The 25447-nt window shown below is 41.1% G+C and overlaps 1 protein-coding gene across 2 annotated transcripts in view; it reads right to left on the reverse strand.

Moving 5' to 3' along the window:
* Window positions 1–8628: 8628 nt before the first annotated feature.
* The window catches only part of LOC307050685 (5-formyltetrahydrofolate cyclo-ligase), a gene marked incomplete at its 5' end in the record, with an annotated part of 52434 nt that continues 35615 nt past the window's right edge, over window positions 8629–25447 (reverse strand). For both annotated transcript variants that reach the window (XM_079700880.1, XM_079700879.1), the window contains one exon: window positions 8629–9000. In XM_079700880.1, coding sequence (XP_079557006.1) covers window positions 8744–9000 — 257 coding nt within the window. In that variant the 3' untranslated portion in view covers window positions 8629–8743. The remainder of the gene's footprint in view (window positions 9001–25447) is intronic.

Raw genomic sequence — 25447 nt, forward strand, 5'->3', positions numbered from 1 at the left:
TGGAAAAACATCTTATTTATTCATTCACTGTTTTCTAATATTTTACTGCTCATAACTCTACAGTCTCATCTTGGTTATATTTTAAAAATCAAACATTTTCCTACAGCTGTGAATTAAACAGTACAATGTAGTTACCATATTATGTTCCAACTGTTCAATTAAACCCATCATGTTACAGTACTGAAAAGGTTCATTTTAAAAATCAAGATTCTTTTTTATGTAATATGCTGATTAAAATGTACACTCGAAAAGTCTTAAGTGTTTTTTAATGGAAATGAAATATATATAAATATGGGTAACAGGCAAGTCACTGGTTTGAGATGAGAACTATAATTCTCATGGTAAAATTTTAGCATGCATGTACTGTGTAGCATGCTCTGCTAATCAGAAGGTTTATAAAAGTAACTATATTAAGCAGAGGTTTGACAGTTTATTACAAACCTAAGGGGAAAAATCCAGACTGTATTTTTGATATTTTGTGCATTTATATATTATTATAGACATAAAGACTTGTGAAATTTCATTTTAATTAGTCATTTCCTTTAAGGGCTCAAATCATTGTACTGGGTTCCATTTTTGTTACAGCTGCCTCAGTTCTAATTGGTTTAGACTCTCTCCCTATTAATTTTTTTTCTTTTAAAACAGTAAAATGAGTGTTTTTCGAATCTCTAGGTCTCATTTTTGTGTTGTATAACACTTCTCTCTTTAAGAGTAGATATTCTTCAACATTTTTCTTAACCTTTGTTTTCTGTAAACAATTGTCAGTGTCAGTTTTTCCATTTAGAATATCCAACTCTACATTTACAAAATGTAGAGTTTCATCTGTGTCTGTATTTGCCATCCCATCCCTTCACCATATGAAGAGTGATTAAGTGCATATTTCTTGCATTTTAGAAAATACACCCAAAACTTCATCTGTAGGATTCCTCAAAGTTTAAATGAACACCTATCAGTACATTTATATATACCAGTTTCTTAAACAACACAAAATACTTGTTTCCCCCCTAGGGAAACTATTTAAGAGTCAACTAAACTATGAAATACAAAGTTATTTGTTTTTAATGTAATTATATGTTCCTGAGCAAATGCAAACTGTTGTAGCTGTGTGTGCACAATATAATTTAAGGCTAAAGGGTGCTATCAAGAAGGTAATTTTAAAGATAACTCATTATAAAACCATTTTCCCCTAATCTGCATAAATGAGAGAAATGATTTTAACAAAACTGTTTATATAATATTTAGAAAAACATCTAAAGCTAATGTTGGAGAAGGGGGAAGCAAGAATAAATTCAGTTGGATTGTTTTGACTTTTTGGTGTATGAATTTACGGTAAACAATGCAGTATGTGTCTTTTTCATTTCTTCTTTATAGAAATACTTAGAAAATGTAATTTAATGTTAGAAATCCTATACTTGAAAGAAGCCTCAATTATCAGTGGTTCTATGAAACAAAGTTAAAAACAAACATGGAAGGTGTAAAAAAGATTTGTGTTTCTTTGAGTAGCTTGCGACTGATTATATCCTCATTAAGTGTGAAAATTCTTTGATATTGTCACCTTACATTTTTTTAAAATAACTATTGTTTTTGAAAAACCTATAGTGTGTGGTTTAGGACTTAGTTAATAGTGTCTACAATTTTTTAAGTTTTATATTAAGTATTTACATAAGAAATTGCAGTAGGGCCACTTTTGATTAGTCAGTGTTTTCAGGCCTTGAAATAAATCTTGATCAAGTGAAAAAAAAAAGTATAGGTAGGATATTCACGGGACACATATAAGAAAAACAGCTGCAACTGGGGGGTGGGCAGAGGTATGAAATGCAAAGAGAATTGAGGGACTTAAAAAGTGCTCCTCGTCTTTTATCTAGGCTCAGAAGTCCTCTGATGCACCCAAACAGTGGACACTGGTCAGCCAGGCGAAGCCTGAGAGGAAAAGAACCGAAAGAAAGGCATCTGCTGTTTCCTAGGTGACAGGGTTCTTTAAGGCACTCTGTTTGTCAAGGACTAACTTAGAGAAATTATTTCTCTTAGTACTCAAAACACTGTGGGCAAGAGAACAGCCCCAAAAGAGCACTCAGAAGACAAGGAGACCGGTACTGGGACACAGGGGACCGGCGAGATGAAAGGGTCATGGGAGGTCAGATACAAACATGTGGTCAACAAGAGCCAAGGAGAGGAGGGGCGGATGAAGTCAGGGCCCTGCAGCTCAGGCTGTCTCTTAGTGGAGGGACCAGAGAACCAAACCCTCTACCCATCCAGCTGGGAGGACATGTTCTTAGAGCAGTGGTCTCCAAACAGGGTGACACGCCCCAGGGAGTGGGCAAGGTGAACCACTGGGGCTTGGGAAGAAATTAAAATCTTTAGTTATATTTATTTTTTATCTTTAAAAGACAAGGAATTAAGTTTTGCTGAAGCTTAAAACATAGGCTGACATCGGCTCCTCACTCTGCCAGCACATCAGAAGGCCCCATGTCCAGTTAGTATGCAAGCCAGAAAATAGCTGTTGGATATTGTGAAAGGAAGTGTTTCGTTCCTTTCAGCATACTGAGACGTACTGTGTTATTTTAATATTTCCAGGCACATGGATTTATGTGTTATATTATGTAGTTTTTACTAAACCAACCCTCTTAAAATGGAAAAGGGGCTTAAAAAGATTCTTGCAAAGAAACAGTAGCACAAAGATAACTCGAATAATGCAAACACAAGCGAGCAATAATAACCGATATACTTCTGCTACGGGTAAAAGCTATTCATCAGCCATATGACGAGGAAAAAGAACAGTGAGATTTGCCAGGTAGTGAGCTGCCAAACTTGAAATGATCACAAAGATATTTTGTAGCAGGGATCTGTGCTCATAATAGCAATGATGAACCTCACTCTTCATATATTTATTGAAAAGTGTGAAGCCATCATGGTTAGTGGAAGCTATGGGTCCAGAAGATGAAGACAAACCTCCATAATGTTTTCAGTAATATTTAATATCATGAATTACTAATATATTTTAAACAATGTTCCCTAAATATAATCCTAAATGTTTATGTCTTTTTTCTTCCTTAATAGTAAAAACCCAAAATGTAGCATACCATGTAGAAAACACTTGCTCTTCCTGCCACGGAAATATGGATGAAGTACTCATAAAACAATTTAGGGGTAAAAATATCTGGGCACATCTTTTTTGTCAAGATATACTATTGGATACCATGTAGAAAGCACTGCTGGGACTTCCCTGGTGGTCCAGTGGTTAAGACTCTGCACTTCCACTGCAGGGGGCCTGGGCTCGATCCCTGGTCAGGGAACTAGATCCCACATGCATGCCGTAACTAAGAGTTTGCATGCCACAACTAAGGAGCCCGTGTGCCACAACTAAGGAGCTGGTGAGCCGCAACTAAGGAGCCCAGAAGCCGCAACTAAGGAGCCCAGACGTGACAACTAAGGAGACTGCCTGCTTAGACTAAGACCTGGTGCAACCAAATAAATAAACACTAAAAAAAAAAAAGATGAGTTTTGTACGTATTTTTTTACACAAAGGTTGAGTGTTCAAAACTCTTTGACTTTTCTATGATTATAAATGGCCACCAGTAAATTGCTACCTAAGCAAATATCTCCCCGCATTCCACACCTCCACCCCAAATACATCTCATTTGAATCTTCAGGGTAAAAGTCATATATCATCTAAGACACAGAAAGGAACTTTTTTCAGAAAGAAACATGATATGGAGAGAGCATACTGAAAACGATTATTTGGAAATATTTTCATCATTATATGATTGTGTTGCGATAGACTATGCTCGACACCTATAAACACTTTCATATCTGCACAACTAAAAAACTTGGAAGCAGAATTTTTCTAACTCAGTTTAAAATCTTTCAAGGAGTTTCAGTAAGTTTAAAACCCATTTACTAACAAAGTAAATGTGCAGCATCTTCTGATTAATATGCAAGAATAATCCACCTCAAGAATATGGATACTTACTCGCCCAACTTCAACTTTTAAAAAAATTTGCAAAACTGACAGAACTGCAAATTTTAGTGTCAGGGCAGTACTGCTTCCATGTGGATCTGCTTAATTCTGGAAGGTATCTTTTTCAGCTATAGAAGCCCTTAAAAACCAAATACTAAAACGAACTGAAATTAGAACCAGACTTTTGAATCATTCAAAAGGGGTTAAAATAAGGTTTTCAAAAATAGTAAATTTCCAAAAAATGTCCATAACGTTGCTCTCCTTTATAGAAATTGAGTACATATTATAAATCATAGATATAACTGTTTCAATTATCTCATCTTTTCCTTTTATGTGTATGTTTCCTAACATACATAATTATTATTTTGAAAGAAATTTGTCACTTATTTTTTTTAACATCTTTATTGGAGTATAATTGCTTTACAATGGTGTGTTAGTTTCTGCTGTATAACAAAGTGAATCATCTATACATATACATATGTCCCCATATCTCCTCCCTCTTTTCCCTCCCTCCCACTCTCCCTATCACACCCTTCTAGGTGGTCACAGGGCACCAAGCTGATCTCCCTCTACTATGCGCCCATCTCTGGAGCTTGCTTAGGTGGTGCTCTGCCTTCTGTGGGCACACTGGGAAGGAATCCCCTCTCCTCATGCACGCCGAGACAAAGGTCTTTTGCCTCTCTGGCAGTTCCAAACTTTTTCCCGGACTCCCAGCTAGCTGTGGCGCAGTAGGCCCCTTCAGGCTGTGTTCTCGCAGCCAACCCCAGTCCTCTCCCTGGGATCCACCGAAGCCCAACCCTCAGCTCTCAGCCCAACCCGTCCCGGCGGTTGAGCAGACAAGCCTCGCGGGCTGGTGAACGCTGGTCGGCACTGATCCTCTGTGCGGGAATCTCTCCGCTTTGCCCTCCGCACCCCTGTTGCTGCGCTCTCCTCCGTGGCTCCGAAGCCTCCCCCACCCACCCACACCCCGCCACCCCCGTCCCAGCGAAGGGGCTTCCTAGTGTGTGGAAACCTTTCCTCCTTCACAGCTCCCTCCCACTGGTGCAGGTCCTGTCCCTATCCTTTTGTCTCTGTTTTTTCTTTTTTCTTTTGCCCTACCCAGGTACGTGGGGAGTTTCTTGCCTTTTGGGAGGTCTGAGGTCTTCTGCCAGCGTTCAGTAGGTGTTCTGTAGTTGTTCCACATGTAGATGTATTTTTGATGTATTATGAGGAGGAGGGTGATCTCCACATCTCAGTCCTCCACCATTTTGAACATCTCTCCACTTATTATTATTATTATTATTATCTGCGGTACGCGGGCCTCTCACTGTTGTGGCCTCTCCCTTTGCGGAGCACAGGCTCCGGACGCGCAGGCTCAGCGGCCATGGCTCACGGGCCCAGCCGCTCCATGGCATGTGGGATATTCCTGGACCGGGGCACGAACCCGTGTCCCCTGCATCGGCAGGCGGACTCTCAACCACTGCGCCACCAGGGAAGCCCTCTCTCTGCTTATTTTTAAGCACATAAATAAACATATATTTGGGGCAGGGGCTTGCAGGGATTAGAGATCACCCTTAAAGGGCAGGAGGCCTAAGACTGCCTGGACATAGGAGGAAAGATGACCACAAAGATGCAAAGAAGAAATGTATTAACAAGGCCAAACAGCACAGATAATGCAACACACACATATGGACTGGCCAAGGAAGGAATTGCAACTGCAGTAATAGAAAATGTGTTCTAGAATAATCCAACCCCGAGATGATGCTGAAAGGAGAGAATCTCAGCAGCAAATAGCAACCAACGTAAAAACCGGCAAGGTCACCACGCACTCAGGGCAACAAACACATTGGTTCATTCCTTCATCAAGGATTTATTGGCCATTTATTTTGTGTTAGGGACTGTGATAGGTACCGGAGTAAACCATGAACTTGGCAGAAAATCTTCCTTTGAGGAGGTGACAGGCAAGTGGAGGAAATAAGCATGTTAACTTATGACTAAATGCAATGTGATTAACTGAATTTCAATGATCTCTGAAAGGAAAAACAAAAAACAAAAAAAGAACTGGGACCAGAAACCAATAAGCTTCTGCACCATGTCACTCACGCCTAGACATAAGACACAGTTATCAATCTCTTCCTTAGTAGAATTCTGTAATTAGTGTACTGTTCTTACTGATATCCGTTAGATGACCTAAAGTTAATGGTTTACTTTCTGGTTAAACTAAGCACAGTTCTATAGAATAGGCAGCAATTATAGACATACATATATTTCCAATTCCCCAATACTAAGCATTGTTCTGTTCAGATCTAGTTGCTATTTCTCTTCTGCCTGGACTGTCCCCTCACCTAAGACCATCATCATTCTTCTTTCATGTTGGCTCTCTTCCTGAGTTCGAGGCCTTGTTCTCAGCCTCTGCTTGTGTCACCATCACCTGCACCGTCAGGGCTTTTTCCCCTTTCCTATACCCTCTGCGCAATGACCACTGCCCATTAATGGTCACTAGAGGAAGGTCCTCTTTCCAGGCGAGGGACCCTGCAGCCCTCGGGCTTTCCTGAATCTCAGCACCTGGGTCTTCTGGCCAGTTGATTCTGTGTTCTGTTTGCACTTGAGGAGCTGGGGAGGGGCTTTTCAATGCTCGCCTTTGCCAGAAGAACAACACAGATTAAGTTCTAACGTGTTCAAGTTCTAAAGTTTCCAGACCTGCAGCCGTCCAGGAAGTTTACTGTTTAACCACTTCAGACCAACAGCCATGTCAGCTATGTTAACTTTCACCTTAACCTTATGGTTGAAGTAATCCTAAAGATTTCTCACCAGTACAGTAATGTGGTTTCACAGCTTGTAGAAATTCTGTCTCCCTCCCATTTCTCCCTGTATATACTATATTGTGAATGTTTGATTTTAGCCCAATTGACATTTTTTAAGTGTTTTTACTTCTGTGCATAAAACACCAAATCATGTGGTATTATGAACAGGGATGCGTGTTTCAAATGAAACACATCTGAATGTATTCAACTAACTCATTCAAAAAAAATTCTCATTGTCATACTAGATAGTCAGAAGCTGAATCAGCACTTCTCCATTCAGACTGGCCACACATCCAGAGTTCAAAGGCCACATGTAGCGCTTATGCTGGCCAGTTCTAGAAAACTGATTTGTTCATGTGGATGAGAGTATCAGATGAGGAGAGACACAGGTCATTAAATAAATTGTTTCCTTCACAAACTAGAAAATATGTTTCTAGAGTCGAAAACAATGCCGAAGAAGTAAAGTCTTTCCTCCAAACTAACAAGTATTAATTTCTAAGCTAAATAATTTTATGTCAATATAAATTAAAATTAGCAATCTAATAAATTCTAGTACCTTAGATTTTTTAAAAAAATTCTCTAACACCCGCCATTTGTCTGTGTGTCTACTGAGAGTGGGAAATATAAAGATTATCCCTGTTCTTTGGCACTCACAGTCTGGTGAAGGGGTAGACATGACCATTAATATTTGACATGTAGGACAATGTGATAAGGAGGACAATGACCAGGGCCGCTTGAACAAGTGAAGAAACACAGGAAGACTCCACAGAAGAGGTGACATTGGAGCTGAGTCTTGAAGGATAAGCAGGAGTCTTCCAAGTGAACAAAAGAGGAAAGAGCACTGCAGCCAGAGGAAAAGCACACTTACAAGACACAAAGGGCAGAAGAAGCTGGCAGTGTTTAGGGAGCTATGTGAACGTTTGCATACGTTGTACAGAAGAAGAATACGGGGAGAGGAGAGGCTAGAATGAGACAGCAGGGGTGCTTCATGATCAGGTTCATGTTTGATAAGATCACTTTGACTGTAGTTTGAGAAATAAAACGAAGAGGACCAGACTGAAGGCAAGGAAGCCACAGCTGAGGCTCTTGCCCAGTTCAGCTTAGAGATGCTGAGAGTCTGGACAAAAGGCACGACAGGAGGAGAGAAGGGAACAGATATAAGAGGGTTTGGGAAGCAGAATCAACAGGACCTGGTGAGAGGTAGGATGTGGGGTGTGAGTGAGAGAGCAGGACCCAGGAAGCCCCCTGGGTCTCTGGTTATAACCAAATCTTCCCCCCACAAAATTCCCGTTCCCTGGCTGTGATGGCATCTGCCAACCTTCAGCCCAAATTTCATTTCCAAAGCAGATACCACCCATAAACAGAAATAATTTCTAACTTACAGGATATCAGATCTTAAACTCGTAAGTGACTGACACACAGAACAGCAGAGATGGAAACAAATCGGCCGAAATTAAAATATTTAAATCATAAAAGGTTTCAGTCCTTTAACCATCAAAAGCTACAAACTGTCAGACATAAAATTTCAGGTTGAGTAAGTGAAGCCATGATGAAAGGGTATAATATTCTTGGAGAACTTTGTACACAAAGCAAACACCAATAAATCATTTAATAATTTCTGAACCTCCATATGCATGCCAGACTGACCCAGGCCCATGACAGGACTTAATGAAAGTGTCCACTTCAGATGAGTTTATTTTCCCCTCACACTCTGAGTTGGAGCATAGTGCCTCATAAATATTTAACTTAAACAATAAAACAGAAAGATCAACCTGGGACATTAATACCAGAAAGTTAAGCTGAAAGTCATATGGTGATAGCCTCCATTTTAATTAATGTTCTATTACACACACTGCTATTGATTTTTTTAAATGGTTTCATGTTCGGTATCTAACAATTACACTGAAAACACTACAGCCCATATTCACATTATTGTGCAATTTCCACTAATTTCTGACAAGGGAAAATACACGTTTGGCTTTTCTCTGGCACAAAACCTTGATTATTTGGCTGTGGTCATCAGGATTTCAGATGCTGAGGAGTCTTCGTAAAGCACTTCATCTACCTTCATGTCATTTTCATCCACGGGGACCTGAAGGCAAATCTGCTCTTTGAAAGCCAAGGCCAGGGTGTAGGGCCTCACATCCTGGGACTGCAAACAGCGCTTCAGGTAGGCATCGTAGTAGCCCTTGCCCCGCCCCAAACGGTTGCCGTGTTTGTCAAACCCAAGACCCGGCATGAAGATGAGATCAAGTCCCCCTGCGGAAATGAGGAATAAATTTACGAAGGTTAATGGTGTCTGGAAAAGACTGATCGCTTCCAGATCTGGTTTTTGTTTTTTAATGACATCTATTTTTTTTCTCTGATTTTTAAAGAAATACATGATCACTCTAGAAAAATCCTAAAAGTAAAGAGTTGGACAAAGAAAGACGTAAAAATTACTCAGCAGCTAGTAAGTCCGTCATCCATCTCCTAGCCGTTCTTTCATGTATATCTGTACAAAAATGCCAGATTCCCAGGCCCCGTCCACACCTAGTTAAAGAGAATCTCCAGGGATAGGGCCTAAGAATTCCTTTTTCCCTAATTTTCTTTCTTTAAGCACACAGCTGACCCTACATACTGTCCCAGGACACTGACAACTGAAGGAGTGGGAAAGGGTCAGAAAGAAGCCAGAAAAGACGGAGCTATTCTCAAAGTCGATGAGCAGAAGGAGGGTTAGCTGTTACGAGGACCAAGGGTAACCTCTTCATTTCCCCTCTTACTGGAGAGGGAAGGCCGGGTTGTCCTGCTTCCCTGGATTCACATGAGAGCAACCTTCGACCCACTCAGGAACATTCCAAAGGTACAAGATGGGGTCCCATAATTGGTCCTCTGGCTGGAACTCTCCCAGGGAACACAGGCACCAGAACTGGCCATGGCATCATCAGGGCAGAGCAGGCTGCTGAGGCTCAAGGTAGAAGGCAGGATCTTGAAAGTTATAAAAAGCTGACCACAGTGAAAGGTGTGATGAATGCTCTAAAGGTCACGAGGATGTCTATGGATTTTGTGAGGTCCAGGGAATGGTCCTCCAGCCCCTGGCAGGGAGCATGATGCACCAGCACTACTCAAGAGCCACATCGCTTACGCAATGCAGCAGTCTGCCTATAGCCTTCCTGTACTGAGCCTTGGCCTTTTGAGGGCTGTCCTGGGGGCTTCTGGGTGACCTACAGCTTAGCAAGGGCTAACCACTCACGCAGCATTGCTGGCAAGGACATACCAGGGTTGGAAGCCATGAATTCTCTGGAACAGGGTGTTCAGAGTAGAGGTACTCAGACTGCCAGCTAGGCTGGCCCCCACTGTCAGCAGCTGTTATGACTCCCTGCAGAACTGTGAGGTGAACTCAGCTTCTCTCCGGCTCCCAGCACACACCTGTAATCCCTTGCCTGCAAAATTCTGGCAGAGCACGCCTCAGATTACAGTCCTGACCTTCTCATGGAAACATGCTCACTTACTCCAATCCCAACTTGCTAAGAGGCCCTGGTCACTGACTTTCATCTTTCCTCCCTGTCCCTGCCCTGCTCTTCTCTCTCGGGAATAACGGTGGCTTGTGCACTTGACTTTGCTTCCTCCAAGTCCTCCTGCTGTTGCCAGAGCACTCTTGGGCTTAAAGTTCAGCTCCGTCATTTTACCCAGAACACACACGCACACATCTTTTCCTAGGTTTCTTGCCTCTTTACAGTGTGGCAAAGGTGCTTTGTAAAGTCCTCTGGGGGATACACAGATACATCCCTGCCCCTCAGGAGACGGAGTTCAGTTAACATAAAAAATGCACACGTGTAACATCCATTCCAACGTAAGGCAGCAGTGCCTGCCAATTGCCCAAAAAGCGTTAGGGACAAGAAGTCCTAGAGACTTCAGCAGAGGGAGAGCGACATGGCTGGGTAGTCAGGGAAGGATCCATGGGCAACTTTGACTTGACCTAGGTTTTTAAGAATGTGCCAGAGTTGGATCTGAGTGTATTTCAGAAACCAAGGGAAGGATGGCAGGAGCAGAGTGATGAGGAGGGAATAGGTCAGAAGGACCAGGCTGAGGAGTCGCAGAGGCATGTGGAGTCCGTCAGGCAGGGCACGAAGATTTGGGAGTTAAAGGCAAAGAGACCCCTACCACCCCAAAACAAATAACCCAATTAAAAAGATGGATGAAAGACTGGAATAGACATTTCCGCAAAGAAGACCAAAAACTGACCAAAAGGTATATGAAAAGATGCTCAACATCATTAAATCATCAGAGAAATGCAAGTGAACGCCTCCATGAGACATCACCTCACACCTGTTAAGACAGCCATATTTTTAAAAAACAGAAAATAATAAATGTTAGCGAGGATGTGGAGAAATTGGAACATTTGTGCATTGTTGCTGGGAATATAAAAAGATGCAGCTGCCGTAGAAAACAGTATGGAGATTCCTCAAAAAACTAAGAATAGATCTACCATATGATCCAGCAATCCCACCTCTGAGTATTTACTCAAAAGAACTGAAGTCAGGGTATTGAAGAGATCCTTGCACTCCCATGTTCACTACAGCATTATTCACAATAGCCAAGAAGTGTTAATAACCTAAATGTCCATCAACAGATAACTGGATAAACAAAATGTGGTACATACAATGCAATATTATTCAACCATGAAAAAAAAGGAATGTGTCATATGCTACAACGTAGAAGTACCTTGAGGACATTAGGTGAAGCAAACTAAGCCAGTTGCAGAAGGACAAATACTGCATGATTCCACTTACAGAAGGTATCGAAAGGAGCCAAACTCATAGAAGCAGAAAGTAAAATGGTGGTTGCCAGGGGCTGGGGGAAGAAGTAAATGAAGAGTTAAATCTACTGTACAACATTAACAATCCTGTACCATATATTTTAAAATCTGTTAAGAGGGTGGATCTCATGTTATGTGTTATTTACCATAATTTTTTTTTAAGGCAAAGGTAACAAAAGGACAGCCAGGAAAATTTCCATCAGAGTCAACACATGAGAAAAAGAAGGTAGAATTTCAGAGCATTCACCCGTGGGCAGTTGGCAGACGAGAGTGAAGGAAGGAAACAGAAAGCTAAGAAAACAATGTTCTCAAATCCCTCGCGTTAGAATTAATGCTGCCCCCTCTATTCCTGCTCCTCTCTGTACTCCAATTATAGCTCTCCCAGAAGTCTACCTTGTACTACAGCTGTCTGTATATGTCTCTGGCTGCCCTACCAGATCGAAAATTTCCTTGAGGACCATAATTTTTTCCAAGTCATCCTCCATGCTTGAATTTTAATAGAATTCTAGGCCAACCTGAAAGATGAGTATATATATATATATATATATATATATATATATATATATATAAAATGATTTTCTTTTATGTGGACCATTTTTAAAGTCTTTATTGAATTTGTTACAATACTGCTTCCGTTTTATGGTTTTTTGGCCATGAGGCATGTGGGATCTTAGCTCCCCAACCAGGGAGTAAGGTAAGGACAAGACAATATCATTAGATTCAGCAACAAGGGAATCAGCAGGGCAAGGATACTTTAAGTGGCGAGATGGGGACAGACGCTGAGCTGCAGAATCTTCACTGACCAAAAAAAAATGAGGAAAGAGGATTCTACAAAGGCCTTTATTTATTCTTGAGACTGAAAGTCTGTGCTAGGCACTGAGGATTCAGTTCACCTTCACAAAACATCCTTTTTAACTCTGGCCAAGGAGGCAGCAGCTGGGCCACAGACACCTCTTAGGATGCTCTGAATTCAGACTCCCCATCCTGGGTTTTGCAGACAAATATAATCAGCTCAGCCAGTGGACTATCTTTGCCCTAATACTAAAGAGAAGGCTGAAAACAGTCAGTGTGAGAGCCCAGCAGTTAAACAGAGCTTTCTAACCCTACTTTCAACATGTCCTGTGCAGAGCCTTCTATTTCTTTCTCCTTTCTCTTTTTTCTAAGTCGGGTGTCATGGCCATGTCTCCCACAAAGTCCTCCTCAGGAACTTCATGACTCAGGGCCTCCTTCTCCAGGCACCTCTCTGCACTATTGCCAGAGTCCTCAGCTCCACTTGTGATTCTGAAGGCGCCATTTCTCCCAGAAGTCCAACTACTCACCCCACCTCCAGGCATTGCCAGTCCCAATCCATCCTAAAACGCGGACTTCATCATGACTCCCCATGCCCCAGAACTTTTAGTCGCTAACGATCTCTTAAAGATAACATCAAACTGGGTATGCGGAGCCCACTACGCTCTCACCCCAGTCACCTCTCCAACAGTACCTCCCGTTCAGTTACACTTGGGAGATCCTAGTTAAATGGATGGACTCGCTGTCCCACAAGCCCACCCCACAGCTTCCTGCTTTTGCTCTTGTGACGCTATTTTCCATGCCTGTAAGGTCCTTCTAATCTTTTTATTAATTTGTCTAATCATAACAGTCCTAACAAACCTCAGTGAAACTTCCATCTAGTCCTCCCTGCCCATGCAGTTCAGTGTGAACAGCTCTTATCCTACACTGCAAGGTGCTCATGGTCCATTAAGTAGGAGGAATCCTTTCCCCTATCTCTAGGAGCAGAGTTGTTGTGTTTCCCCAGAGAGATGCTGAGCTCAGTTCTATTTACTATGAAGGGAAGAATGAAAGCAAAAGATAGAATGAGATGTCTCGTGACCGTATTTATCTTAGTTCCCTGACTATATTCAAGAAGTTACCAATCCCAGGGCTTCCCTGGTGGCGCAGCAGTTAAGAATCCACCTGCCAGTGCAGGGGACACGGGTTCAAGCCCTAGTCTGGGAAGATCCCACATGCCGTGGAGCAACTAAGCCCGTGCACCACAACTACTGAGCCTGCGCTCTAGAGCCCGAGAGCCACAACTACTGAGCCCACATGATGCAACTACTGAAGCCCGTGTGCCTAGAGCTCATGCTCCACAACAAGAGAAGCCACCGCAATGAGAAGCCCGTGCACTGCAAAAAAGAGTAGCCCCCACTCACCGCAACTAGAGAAAGCCCACATGTAGTAAGAAAGACCCAGTGCACCAAAAAAATAAATAAAATAAGTAAATTTATTTAAAAAAAATAAGTTACCAATCCCACTACTGGGCATATACCCTGAGAAAAGCATAATTCAAAAAGAGTCATGTACCACAATGTTCATTGCAGCACTATTTACAATAGCCAGGACATGGAAGCAACCTAAATGTCCATCGACAGATGAATGGATAAGGAAGATGTGGCACATATATACAATGGAATATTACTCAACCATAAAAAGAAATGAAACTGAGTTATCTGTAGTGAGGTAGATGGACCTAAAGTCTGTCATACAGAATGAAGTAAGTCAGAAAGAGAAAAACAAATACCATACGCTAACACATGTATATAGAATCTAAAAAAATGGTACTGATGAACCTAGTGGCAGGGCAAGAGTAAAGATGCAGATGTAGAGGACAGACTTGAGGACACAGGAGGGGAAGGGGAAGCTGGGACGAAGTGAGAGAGTAGCGTTGACATATATACACTATCAAATGTAAAACAGATTGCTAGTGGGAAGCTGCTGCAGAAGCACAGGGAGATCAGCTTGATGCTCTGGGACGACCTAGAAGGGTGGGATAAGGAGGGCAGGAGGGAGGTGCAAGAGGGAGGGGATATGGGGATATATGTATACATATAGCTGATTCACTTTGTTGTACAGCAGAAACTGACACAACACTGTAAAGCAATTATACTCCAATAAAGATGTTTAAAAAAAAAGAACAAATAGATTATATGAAAGCAGGGCAGGAGCAATAATCTATAAAAGTATTAATTGAGCTTAATGCAAAAAATGCAAGAAGAGAGCACTTCAATAAAATATCCTTGCATGAAAAAAAAAAAGAAGTTACCTGTTCAGACCAGCCTACGCAGCATCTAACTCTCATCCAAAATCCAGCTTCTGGAAGAGGAGAAGAAAGCAGAGAAGCTAACACTTGTTAAGTGTCTACAATTTGTCAGGCACTATTCTATGCCCCAGGGATAGAAGGATGAATTAAATCAGCTGCTCAGTACCTCTACCTGGTGAGGCAGGAGGGCAAGGATTACTACTCTCCCCTGAAACTTCACAGGTGAAGAAACATACACAGTGCTCAGAGAGGTCAAATTGCTCCTTAAAGGCATTCAGCTTATAAGAAATGAAGCTGAGGGCCGGCTGCCCAGGTGGATCACGATTTGACAGCACACAGTGCTCCTACTGCCAAAAGGTACAAGTGGCCTTAGGCAAAGGCACAGAGGAAACATGACCAGGGCAAGCGCCTTAGAGACAGTGGAGCAGAGGGGTGGCGTGTGCAGACTTGGAGACAGACAACCTGGGTCTGCATCCCAGCACTACCACTTATTAGCTATGAAACATCAGTCAAAATTGCCTTCACCTAAAATGGATAAGCATATTATGCTGTAAAGAGTCTCTAAGCTATTAATACCAAATATCAGCTTAATCAATTGCTGCATGCATACTCCTTAGGCCATGTAGAGACACGGGCGCTTCCATTAAACAGGCTGCTCAAACATGAAGAAGCTGAAACCCTAAAATAAAATGCAGAATCAATAATTCTTAATAGCTCTTATGGTAGAACTCTCAAAAATCAATACCATATGCTTTGAACTCATTAATGCCTGCCTCGGAAAGAACAGATTGAAGCACGACCCCCTTGAATCACTTGATAAATGGAAAATTTATAAATGGAATATATCCTGCCATATCAATAAACAAAGGATGTCACCAGTCACCAATGATTGCAGCCCTCCAGCGTGAGCTGGTGAGTCCTGAGAAAACTCAGGGCTGAAAAGAATACCCGCCATCTAGCAGCCATCAGACTGCAGCCACTCCCTGCAGTGAGCCCTGAGGAAACTCAGGATGTGAAAACACAGGATACAGCCCCCAGATAGCTGAGGTGCACATCAAAGGAATGATTTCAGTGAGCCCAGACTCTTGCATCTTCCCATACATAGAAAAGCGCTAATTTCCTTAACTTGAGATATCTGGTTTTCTTTGTTTAACAATAATCTTTTGACGTTCCCGACTATCTGCCTTTTGTTGAAAAATTCCTATATATCCTGGCTCCTCCCTCGCCCCCTCATAGCAGTTTCTAAGAGCTATCTGAGATGCTGTCTCCTGGGCTGCAGTCCTCATTTTGCCCCAAATACAACTTAACTCGCAACTCTCACATTGTGCATTTTGTTTTAAGTCAACACACTCTTCATAGTAAAACAGTAGAGAGCATACAAGCTAGTAAACAAAACCATTTATGTGCTCATAGTCATAAAATATACTCAAGTTCTGATTATATATAAAAATTGGGTTTTCAAAAAATGTATTTCCCTGCAAATCCATAATGCTCTTAAAGAGTATTCAATGAAACCACCTAACGCAGACAGCTATTTTTAAAAATCTCATTGTAAATGCACCTCCACTCTTTCTGCTATGTTTGGTCACAATGTATTCTGCCCACTTGGAAATCTCCATATAGAATCAAACACACTATAGTAAAAACCATCTATTAAAGACATGATTATCATATGATTGATATTTCTGTGTTGTTATTATAAGATCCTTTCTTTTAGCACAGGTCCTAACATTCATGTCAAAATACAGGGACTGTATTTGTCACAAGGGCACTGGGACAAGCACCCAACACCATGTGAGGCATCCGTTCCCCTAGGATCCCCAGGTATGACATGTCACTCCACTAATCAGCTAATGAGGTATTCAGAACGTAAGACAATCTCTGTGTGTCTTATATTTAAAATCTAAGTGTTTCCAAGTTCAAGCTTGTAAACCCTGCAAACACTGACTATGTGTTTAAATGAAGGAAGTAGGAGATGATAGGAATTTAGATTCTTCTAGGTAAAGCTGAGAGCAAAGAAATAAGAAACATGAATAGTATTTGGTGACTTAGCTGTTGAGTATCTTACCAACGACATTCTCCTCCTCCTAACCCAGAGAGCCCTGAAAAATATTGAGGACAACAGGACAGAATTTGAGCTAAGATGGATTATAAAGACTGATCACCCTTTTACCTATAATAAATATTGGTAAACTCCTATAAGAATATCTCAGGAAGGATCCGAAAAAAAACCAGCAACAGTGGTTGGCTCTGGAGAAAGGAATCAGGGAACAGGACGACTTACTTGGGTGGGAAGGACACTTTACACTTTCACTCTATCCTTTGGACAGTTTGTATTTTTTACCATGTGCCTATATAACCAAATTCTGCTAAAACCTTTTAAAACATGAGCCTTCTAGTGTTTCAAGGACAAGAGCCTTGGAGGCTATATAGCACAGCAACTGAGTGTGCCGGCTTCTAGAGAGACTGCCTGGGTTTGAATCCCCTAACTACCACTTACTAGCTAAGAAACATTAATCAAGTTACTTACTCTCTCTTAATTCTCAGTTTCTTCTCCTTAAGATGGAAATAATACGACTACCTACTTTGATAGAGTGACTAAATAAATAAATAAAGGCAGGTATGTAAAAGCTCTAGTAAATGTTCAATAAGTGTTAGCTGTTATTATACTTAGGGTATGAATAATACCTATTCTCTTTCTGTGAACTCTGAAAGTTAGTTCTTGTTGAATAATCAAAACAGTCCCAGAACTAATACTCCAACAGAGTTACGGTACGTAGATTTCCAATTAGCCCAAACCACCTGTAATGGTGGGTAGACCCTCTATTGCCAACTGTGTGCAGGCCAGAGATATCCACAAGTGAGTGCCCGAGCCCTGAGCAGAGCAGGGGGCCACGAGGACTCTCTGAAACACGAAGTCTCTGAAACAGATGTCATGGAAAGGATCCCGCCTGTTACAAATGGCCTTTCCCTTTACAAACATCCTTTGAAAAGAAGCTGTTGGGACTTCCCTGGTGGTGCAGTGGTTAGGAATCTGCCTGCTAATGCAGGGGACATGGGTTTGAGCCCTGATCCGGGAAGATCCCACATGCTGCAGAGCAACTAAGCCTGTGTGCCACAACTACTGAGCCTGCATGCTGCAACTACTGAAGCCCGTGCACCTAGAGCCCATGTTCCGCAACAAGAGAAGCCACCTCAATGAGAAGCCCATGCACTGCAACGAAAATTAGCCCCCACTCGCTGCAACTAGTGAAAGCCCGCACGCAGCAACAAAGACCCAATGCAGCCAAAAATAAATAAATAAATTTATTTTTTTAAAAAAAGTTATTTCCTTAAGTGCTTTTTATTCTATCATAAGGCTAGCAAGATATATAGGAAATAACTAAAATTATGTCAGTAGGAAATGATCATTTGATTCACATTATTTTCTAAATCATCACCATCACCATAAACAACTACAACTGTCTCCTATATGCGAGAGCAAGTTAGACGCCAAAGACCCAAAAAGTGAAAGTGAAGGTCCCAATACTTTACTATAGGGGCTGGAAAACTATGACCTATGGGCCAAATCTGGCCTGCTGCCTACTTTTGTAAATAAAGTTTCAATGGAACACAGCCATGCTCTGCTTTCACACTAAAAAAGCAGAGCTGAATGGTTGCAACAGACATTGTTTGGCACATAAAGCCCCAAATATTTACTATCTGGCCCTTTACAGAAAAAGTTTGCAAAGGCCTTCTTTGGAGCATCTACCATAGGTTAAAAAAGAAAAGAAAACAAAACAAAACTATATTTCATCTTATCCTATCTTCGCAGATATCAACCAAATAAATCTTACTGGAAAAAAAGAATTAAACTGTCTTTATTGCAGATATGCAAAAATGCTTTGCAGAAAATAGATCAACAGCAGCAGTAGCTTTATCCAAATGGCATTTTCTAAATGTTTACTTTGGCTCTGAGGTTTGGGATACTTTCACTGTTGTTCATAATCAGATGGACCTTAAAAAGTTCAACAAAACTGAGAAGAAATTATAGAACTTCCTATGATTTTTCACTAACCTCAGGCAACCTCCGGTTGTCTGATTTTTCTCATCTGTAAAATGGATAGACGGAAACCTTCAATTTCCCAGATCTCTTTAGATTCAAAGCTTAGTGATTCTGAGAATTTTAAGGACAATTCCCTGTATATCTGTGTGACACAATCAATCAATAAATTAAGCCAGTCACAAAAAAGCAAATGCTAAATGATTCCACTTATATGAGGTAACTAAAATAGTCAAATTCATAGAAACAGAAAGTAGAACGGGGGTTACCAGGGGCAGGTGGGAGGGGGAACGGGGGATTGTTTAATGGACACAGTTTCAGTTTTGCAAGATGAAAAGGTTCTGGAGATCTGTTTTACAACAATGTGAATATACTTAACACTACTGAACTTATACACTTAAAGATGGTTAAGAGGAAAACAAAGGAAAGACCAGCGGCTTCAGAGAGCCAGGCTGAGTCTTCAGGAAAATCAGAACTCCACTGGCAGGTGGGGAAATCACAGAGAACAAGTAGGCAGTATCTTCAAGATTATAGGGGAGAAAGCAAATAGATCTTTTCTGCCACTTAAAAAAACTCTACTAGTTAAGCGGTTTCATTCCTTATAAAATTTATTACAAAACTGCCCGCTCTTCCTACACACTACCGGTGATATGTCAGAAGAGACTCCTGAGAGGACCCTTGTCAGCCAGATCTCTGGGCTGCAAACGAGACCCAGGACTCTGGACACCACAGTTCTAGCCCTCCCTAGCCAATAGAAAATTGGATTTCCTTCGAAGCTTTTAAAAATCTTTAGAAAGGGTAAAACAAATACGTTCCTTTGTAGTCAAGAAACTGTTCTGTATTTTGATTGTTGTAGTGGTTACACAAATCTATACATGTGACAAAACTGCATAGAAATATGCACACACAAACATAAAAATGAGTAGATGTTGAAACCTGAATAAGGTTGGTAGATGGTACAAAGTCAATGTCCCGTTTTCGACCTTGTACTACACTTGTGTAAGAGGTTATTATCGAGGGAAAATGGGTGAAGGCTACTTAGGACCTCTCTGTACTATTTTTTTCAACTTATTATTTCAAAACAATAAATCTTTAGAAAAGCATCACATACTGTGACTTCCACCCCAGAAAGTCTAAAACCATGGTACAACCACTATGGAGAACAGTATGGAGGTTCCTTAAAAAACTAAAAATAGAACTACCATATGATCCAGCAATCCCACTCCTGGGCATGTATCCAGAGAAAACCATAATCCGAAGAGATAAATGCACCCAATGTTCATTGCAGCACTATTTACACTAGCCAAGACATGGAAGCAACCTAAGTGTCCATTGACAGATGAATGCATAAAGAAGATGTGGTACTTAGATACAATGGAATATTACTCAGCCATGAAAAAAATGAAATAATGCCATCTGCAGCAACATGGATAGACCTAGAGATTATCATACTAAGTGAAGTAAGTCAGAGAGAGAAAGACAAATATCATATGATTATCTCTCATATGTGATATCTAATTTTTTTTAAATGTTACAAATGAATTTATTTACAAAACAGAAACAGGGCCTCCCTGGTGGCGCAGTGGTTGAGAGTCCGCCTGCCGATGCAGGGGATACGGGTTCGTGCCCCGGTCTGGGAGGATCCCATATGCCGCGGAGCGGCTGGGCCCGTGAGCCATGGCCGCTGAGCCTGCGCGTCCGGAGCCTGTGCTCCGCAACGGGAGGGGCCGCGACAGTGAGAGGCCCGCGTACCACAAAAAAAAAAAAAAAAACAGAAACAGACTTACAGATATCAAAAACACACTTATGGTTACCACAGGGGAAACGTTGGAGGGGGAAGGATAAATCATAAGCTTGGAATGAACACACACACTACTATATCTGACAGATAATCAACAAAGACCTACTGTATGGCACAGGAAACTCTACTCAATATTCTGTGATGTCCTATATGAGAAAAGAATCTAAAAAAGAATGAATATATGTATACGTATAACTGAATCACTTTGCTATACACCTCTAACACAACATTGTAAATCAACTATACTCCAATAAAATTAAAAAAAAAAAGTCTAAAGCCAAATCTACCCTCAATCTTACCTTCGTTTCATTGACCTTAAACTCTAAACATAATCACCTTTTCACCAGGTGTCCTGATAGATTCACTTTCTAGCCTTCACAGGCTTGTCCCATGTTTCGGGTCTCCGTACTTTATGTAAGTCCCACCCTATCTTTAAGACTCAGCCCATGGGTACTTACTTCACCTTCACACCAATCCACATGGGCTCTCACTCCTCCAAAATCCAGTGAGCGCTGATGTCAGAGGGGTAGGTGCTTAGCATATGTACCCTGGAAGCTTCCACCTCTGCGATGAAGATTAAATGGCCCATATTTTTTCTATAAGCAGATGTTGACAGGGAAGAGTCAGCTGATTAAAGGAAGGCTATTTCTCTGAAACTGTCACTTTGCCCACTTCATAACTTTGTCTAAAGCTGCCCTTAAGTGTTACCCTGGTTTCTTTACCCTGAATTCTCATAAGACAGAACAAAAAAAAACATTTTTCTATTACTTGCTGTATTTACTGGAAAAGATTATAGATTATTGGATAATATTTTCTGACACAGGCGGTACTGAATGATTTATATCATTTCTCTTAAACATAACCAAATAGGCTGTGCAGAGAGTGGGCAGGGAGTTATTCCATTGGCCGTATACAAGTTCTGATGTTATATCTACAGTATGAAGAACAGGACATTCTATCAAAGGTCACTTTCACATCCAATAATTCTACATTCAGGTAACAAAAGCCAACTGTTTTCTGTTCATTTCACCCAATTATTATTATAATCTAAGAATCTAACATCTTGTTCATACAAATTTTTTACTATTTACCTACCCAAACAAATGGAAGAGTATCTGCTTCCCTTTCTCCCAAATACAGCTTCTATACTGGACTCTACACATTTTCTTCTCTGTGGTTTTGGTGACTATCTTTTACCAGTCTTTCAGAGAGAGGGTGTTTCAGAAACAGGAACACCTGAGTTTCGGCCTCACTCTGTGTGACTGTGTGACTTTGGACAGGTCATTTCCCATCTACTACACCTGTTCTTTCTTCTGCAAAATCAAAGGACAGACTTAAATGATCTCCAAAATCTCTTCCAGTTCAAATAATCCCCAGTATGCTAATTAAATGACTAAAGAATATATAAATGTGGGAGACTGGAGACAAAACCTCCACCTCAGACTAATAAATGTATACAACACTGACATCTGCTGGAAATTGGTGAAACTACTCAGCCCATCCAAAACACAGCAGCCTTTAAAAACCTAGTCTTAGATACCTCACTTTGAAAACATGTTATCAAAGATGCAAGTTTCTTATGAAATTAAGTTTTCTAAAATTTCATTTTATAGAACTTAAAATTTTGAAGGAAATAACTTTAAAATTACTTCAGAGACTTCTGGAACCAGAAGTCTGGTTCAAATAGAACCATTTGGAAATTTGAGCCTATGTTCCTAAGCCTTCCTATATGACAAAAATAACCAACTTGAAAATATAATGGAGGAGGAGCTTCAAGATGGCAGAAGAGTAAGACGTGGAGATCACCTTCCTCCCCACAAATACATCAGAAATACATCTACATGTGGAACAACCCCTGCAGAACACCTATTGAGTGCAGGCAGAAGAACTCAGACCTCCCAAAAGGTCTTTTTAAAAAATTTCATCATGGGGGGCCCTGAATCAAGATGGCGGAGTAGAAGGACGCACTCTCACTCCCTCTTGCAAGACCACCAGAATCACAACTAGCTGCAGGACAATCATCAACAGGAAGACACTGGAACTCACAAAAAAGATACCCCACATCCAAAGACAAAAGAGAAGCCACAGTGAGATGGTAGGAGGGGCGCAATCACAGTAAAATCAAATCCCATAACTGCTGGGTGGGTGACTCACAGACTGGAGAACACTTATACCACAGAAGTCCACCTGCTGGAGTGAAGGTTCTGAGCCCCACGTCAGGCTTCCCAACCTGGGGGTCCGGCAATGGGAGGAGGAATTCCTACAGAAACAGACTTTGAAGGCTAGTGGGATTTGACTGCAGGACTTTGACAGGACTGGGGGAAACAGAGACTCCACTCTTCAAGGGCACACACAAAGTAGTGTGTGCACACTGGGACCCAGAGGAAGGAGCAGTGACCCCATAAGAGACTGAACCAGACCCACCTGCTAGTGTTGGAGGATCTCCTGCAGAGGCAGGGGGTGGCTGTGGCTCACCGTGGGGACAAGGACACTGGAAGCAGAAGTTCTGGGAAGCACTCCTTGGCGTGAGCCCTCCCAGAGTCCGCCATTAGCCCCACCAAAGAGCCCAGGTAGGCTCCAGTGTTGGATTGCCTCAGGCCAAACAACCAACAGGGAGGGAACCCAGCCCCACCCATCAGCAGTGAAGCGGATTAAAGTTTTACTGAGCCACCAGAGCAAAAGTCAGCTCTACCAACCACCAGTCCATCCCATCAGGGAACTTGCACAAGCCTCTTAGATAGCCTCATCCACCAGAAGGCAGAGAGCAGAAGCAAGAAGAACTACAATCCTGCAGCCTGTGGAACAAAAACCACATTCACAGAAAGATAGACAAGATGAAAAGGCAGAGGGCTATGTACCAGATGTAGGAACAAGATAAAACCCCAGAAAAAAAACTAAATGAAGTGGAGATAGGCAACCTTCCAGAAAAAAAAATTCAGAAAATTCATAGTGAAGATGATCCAGGACCTCAGAAAAAGAATGGAGGCAAAGATCGAGAAGATGCAAGAAATGTTTAACAAAGACCTAGAAGAATTAAAGAACAAACAAAGAGAGATGAACAATAAAATAACTGAAATGAAAACAACACGAGAAGGAATCAATAACAGAATAACTGAGGCAGGAGAACGGATAAGTGACCCGGAAGACAGAATGGCGGAATTCATTGCTGCGGAACAGAATAAAGAAAAAAGAATGAAAAGAAATGAAGACAGCCTAAGAGACCTCTGGGACAACATTAAACGCAACAACATTCGCATTATAGGGGTCCCAGAAGGAGAAGAGAGACAGAAAGGATCTGAGAAAATATTTGAAGAGATTATAGTAGAAAACTTTCCTAACATGGGAAAGGAAATAGCCATGCAAGTCCAGAAAGTGCAGAGAGTCCCATACAGGATAGCCCCAAGGAGAAACACACTGAGACACATAGTAATCAAATCGGCAAAAATTCAAGACAAAGAAAAATTATTGAAAGCAGCAAGGGAAAAAGGACAAATAACATACAAGGGAACTCCCATGAGGTTAACAGCTGATTTCTCAGCAGAAACACTACAAGCCAGAAGGGAGTGGCATGATATACTTAAAGTGATGAAAGAGAAGAAACTACAACCAAGATTACTCTATCCGGCAAGGATCTCATTCAGATTCGATGGAGAAATCAAAAGCTTTACAGACAAGCAAAAGCTAAGAGAATTCAGCACCACCAAACCAGCTCTACAACAAATGCTAAAGGAACTCCTCTGAGTGGGAAACACAAGAGAAGAAAAGGACCTACAAAAACAAACCCAAAACAATTAAGAAAATGGTCATAGGAACATACATATCGATAATTACCCTAAACGCGAATGGATTAAATGCTCCAACCAAAAGACATAGGCTTGCTGAATGGATACAAAAACAAGACCCATATATATGCGGTCTACAAGAGACCCACTTCAGACCTAGGGACACATACACACTGAAAGTGAGGGGATGGAAATCAAAAGAAAGCTGGAATAGCAATATTCATATCAGGTAAAATGAACTTTAAAATAAAGAATGTTACAAAAGGCAAGGAAGGACACTACATAATGATGAAGGGATCAATCCAAGAAGATATAACAATTATAAATATATATGCACCCAACATAGGAGCACCTCAATACATAAGGCAACTGCTAACAGCTATAAAAGAGGAAATCAACAGTAACACCATAATAGTGGGGGACTTTAACACCTCACTTACACCAATGGACAGATCATCCAAAATGAAAATAAATAAGGAAACAGAAGCTTTAAATGACACAATAGACCAGATAGATTTAATTGATATTTATAGGACATTCCATCCAAAAACAGCAGATTACACTTTCTTCTCAAGTGCGTATGGAACATTCTCCAGTTTAGATCATATCTTGGGTGACAAGTCAAGCCTCAGTAAATTTAAGAAAATTGAAATCATATCAAGCATCTTTTCTGACCACAACGCTATGAAATTAGAAATCAATTACAGGGAAAAAAACGTAAAAAACACAAACACATGGAGGATAAACAATATGTTACTAAATAACCAAGAGATCACTGAAGAAATCAAAGAGGAAATCAAAAAATACCTAGAGACAAATGACAATGAAAACACGACGATCCAAAACCTATCAGATGCAGCAAAAGCAGTTCTAAGAGTGAAGTTTATAGCTATACAAGCCTACCTCAAGAAACAAGAAAAATCTCAAATAAACAATCTAACCTTACACCTAAAGGAACTAGAGAAAGAAGAACAAACAAAACGCAAAGTTAGTAGAAGGAAAGAAATCATAAAGATCAGAGCAGAAATAAATGAAATAGAAACAAAGAAAACAAGAGCAAAGATCAATAAAACTAAAAGCTGATTCTTTGAGAAGATAAACAAAATTGATAAACCATTAGCCAGACTCATCAAGAAAAAGAGGGAGAGGACTCAAATCAATAAAATTAGAAGTGAAAAAGGAGAAGTTACAACAGACACTGCAG

Source organism: Hyperoodon ampullatus, assembly GCF_949752795.1.
Source record: "Hyperoodon ampullatus genome assembly, chromosome: 3".
Classification (NCBI taxonomy): Eukaryota; Metazoa; Chordata; class Mammalia; order Artiodactyla; family Ziphiidae; genus Hyperoodon; species Hyperoodon ampullatus.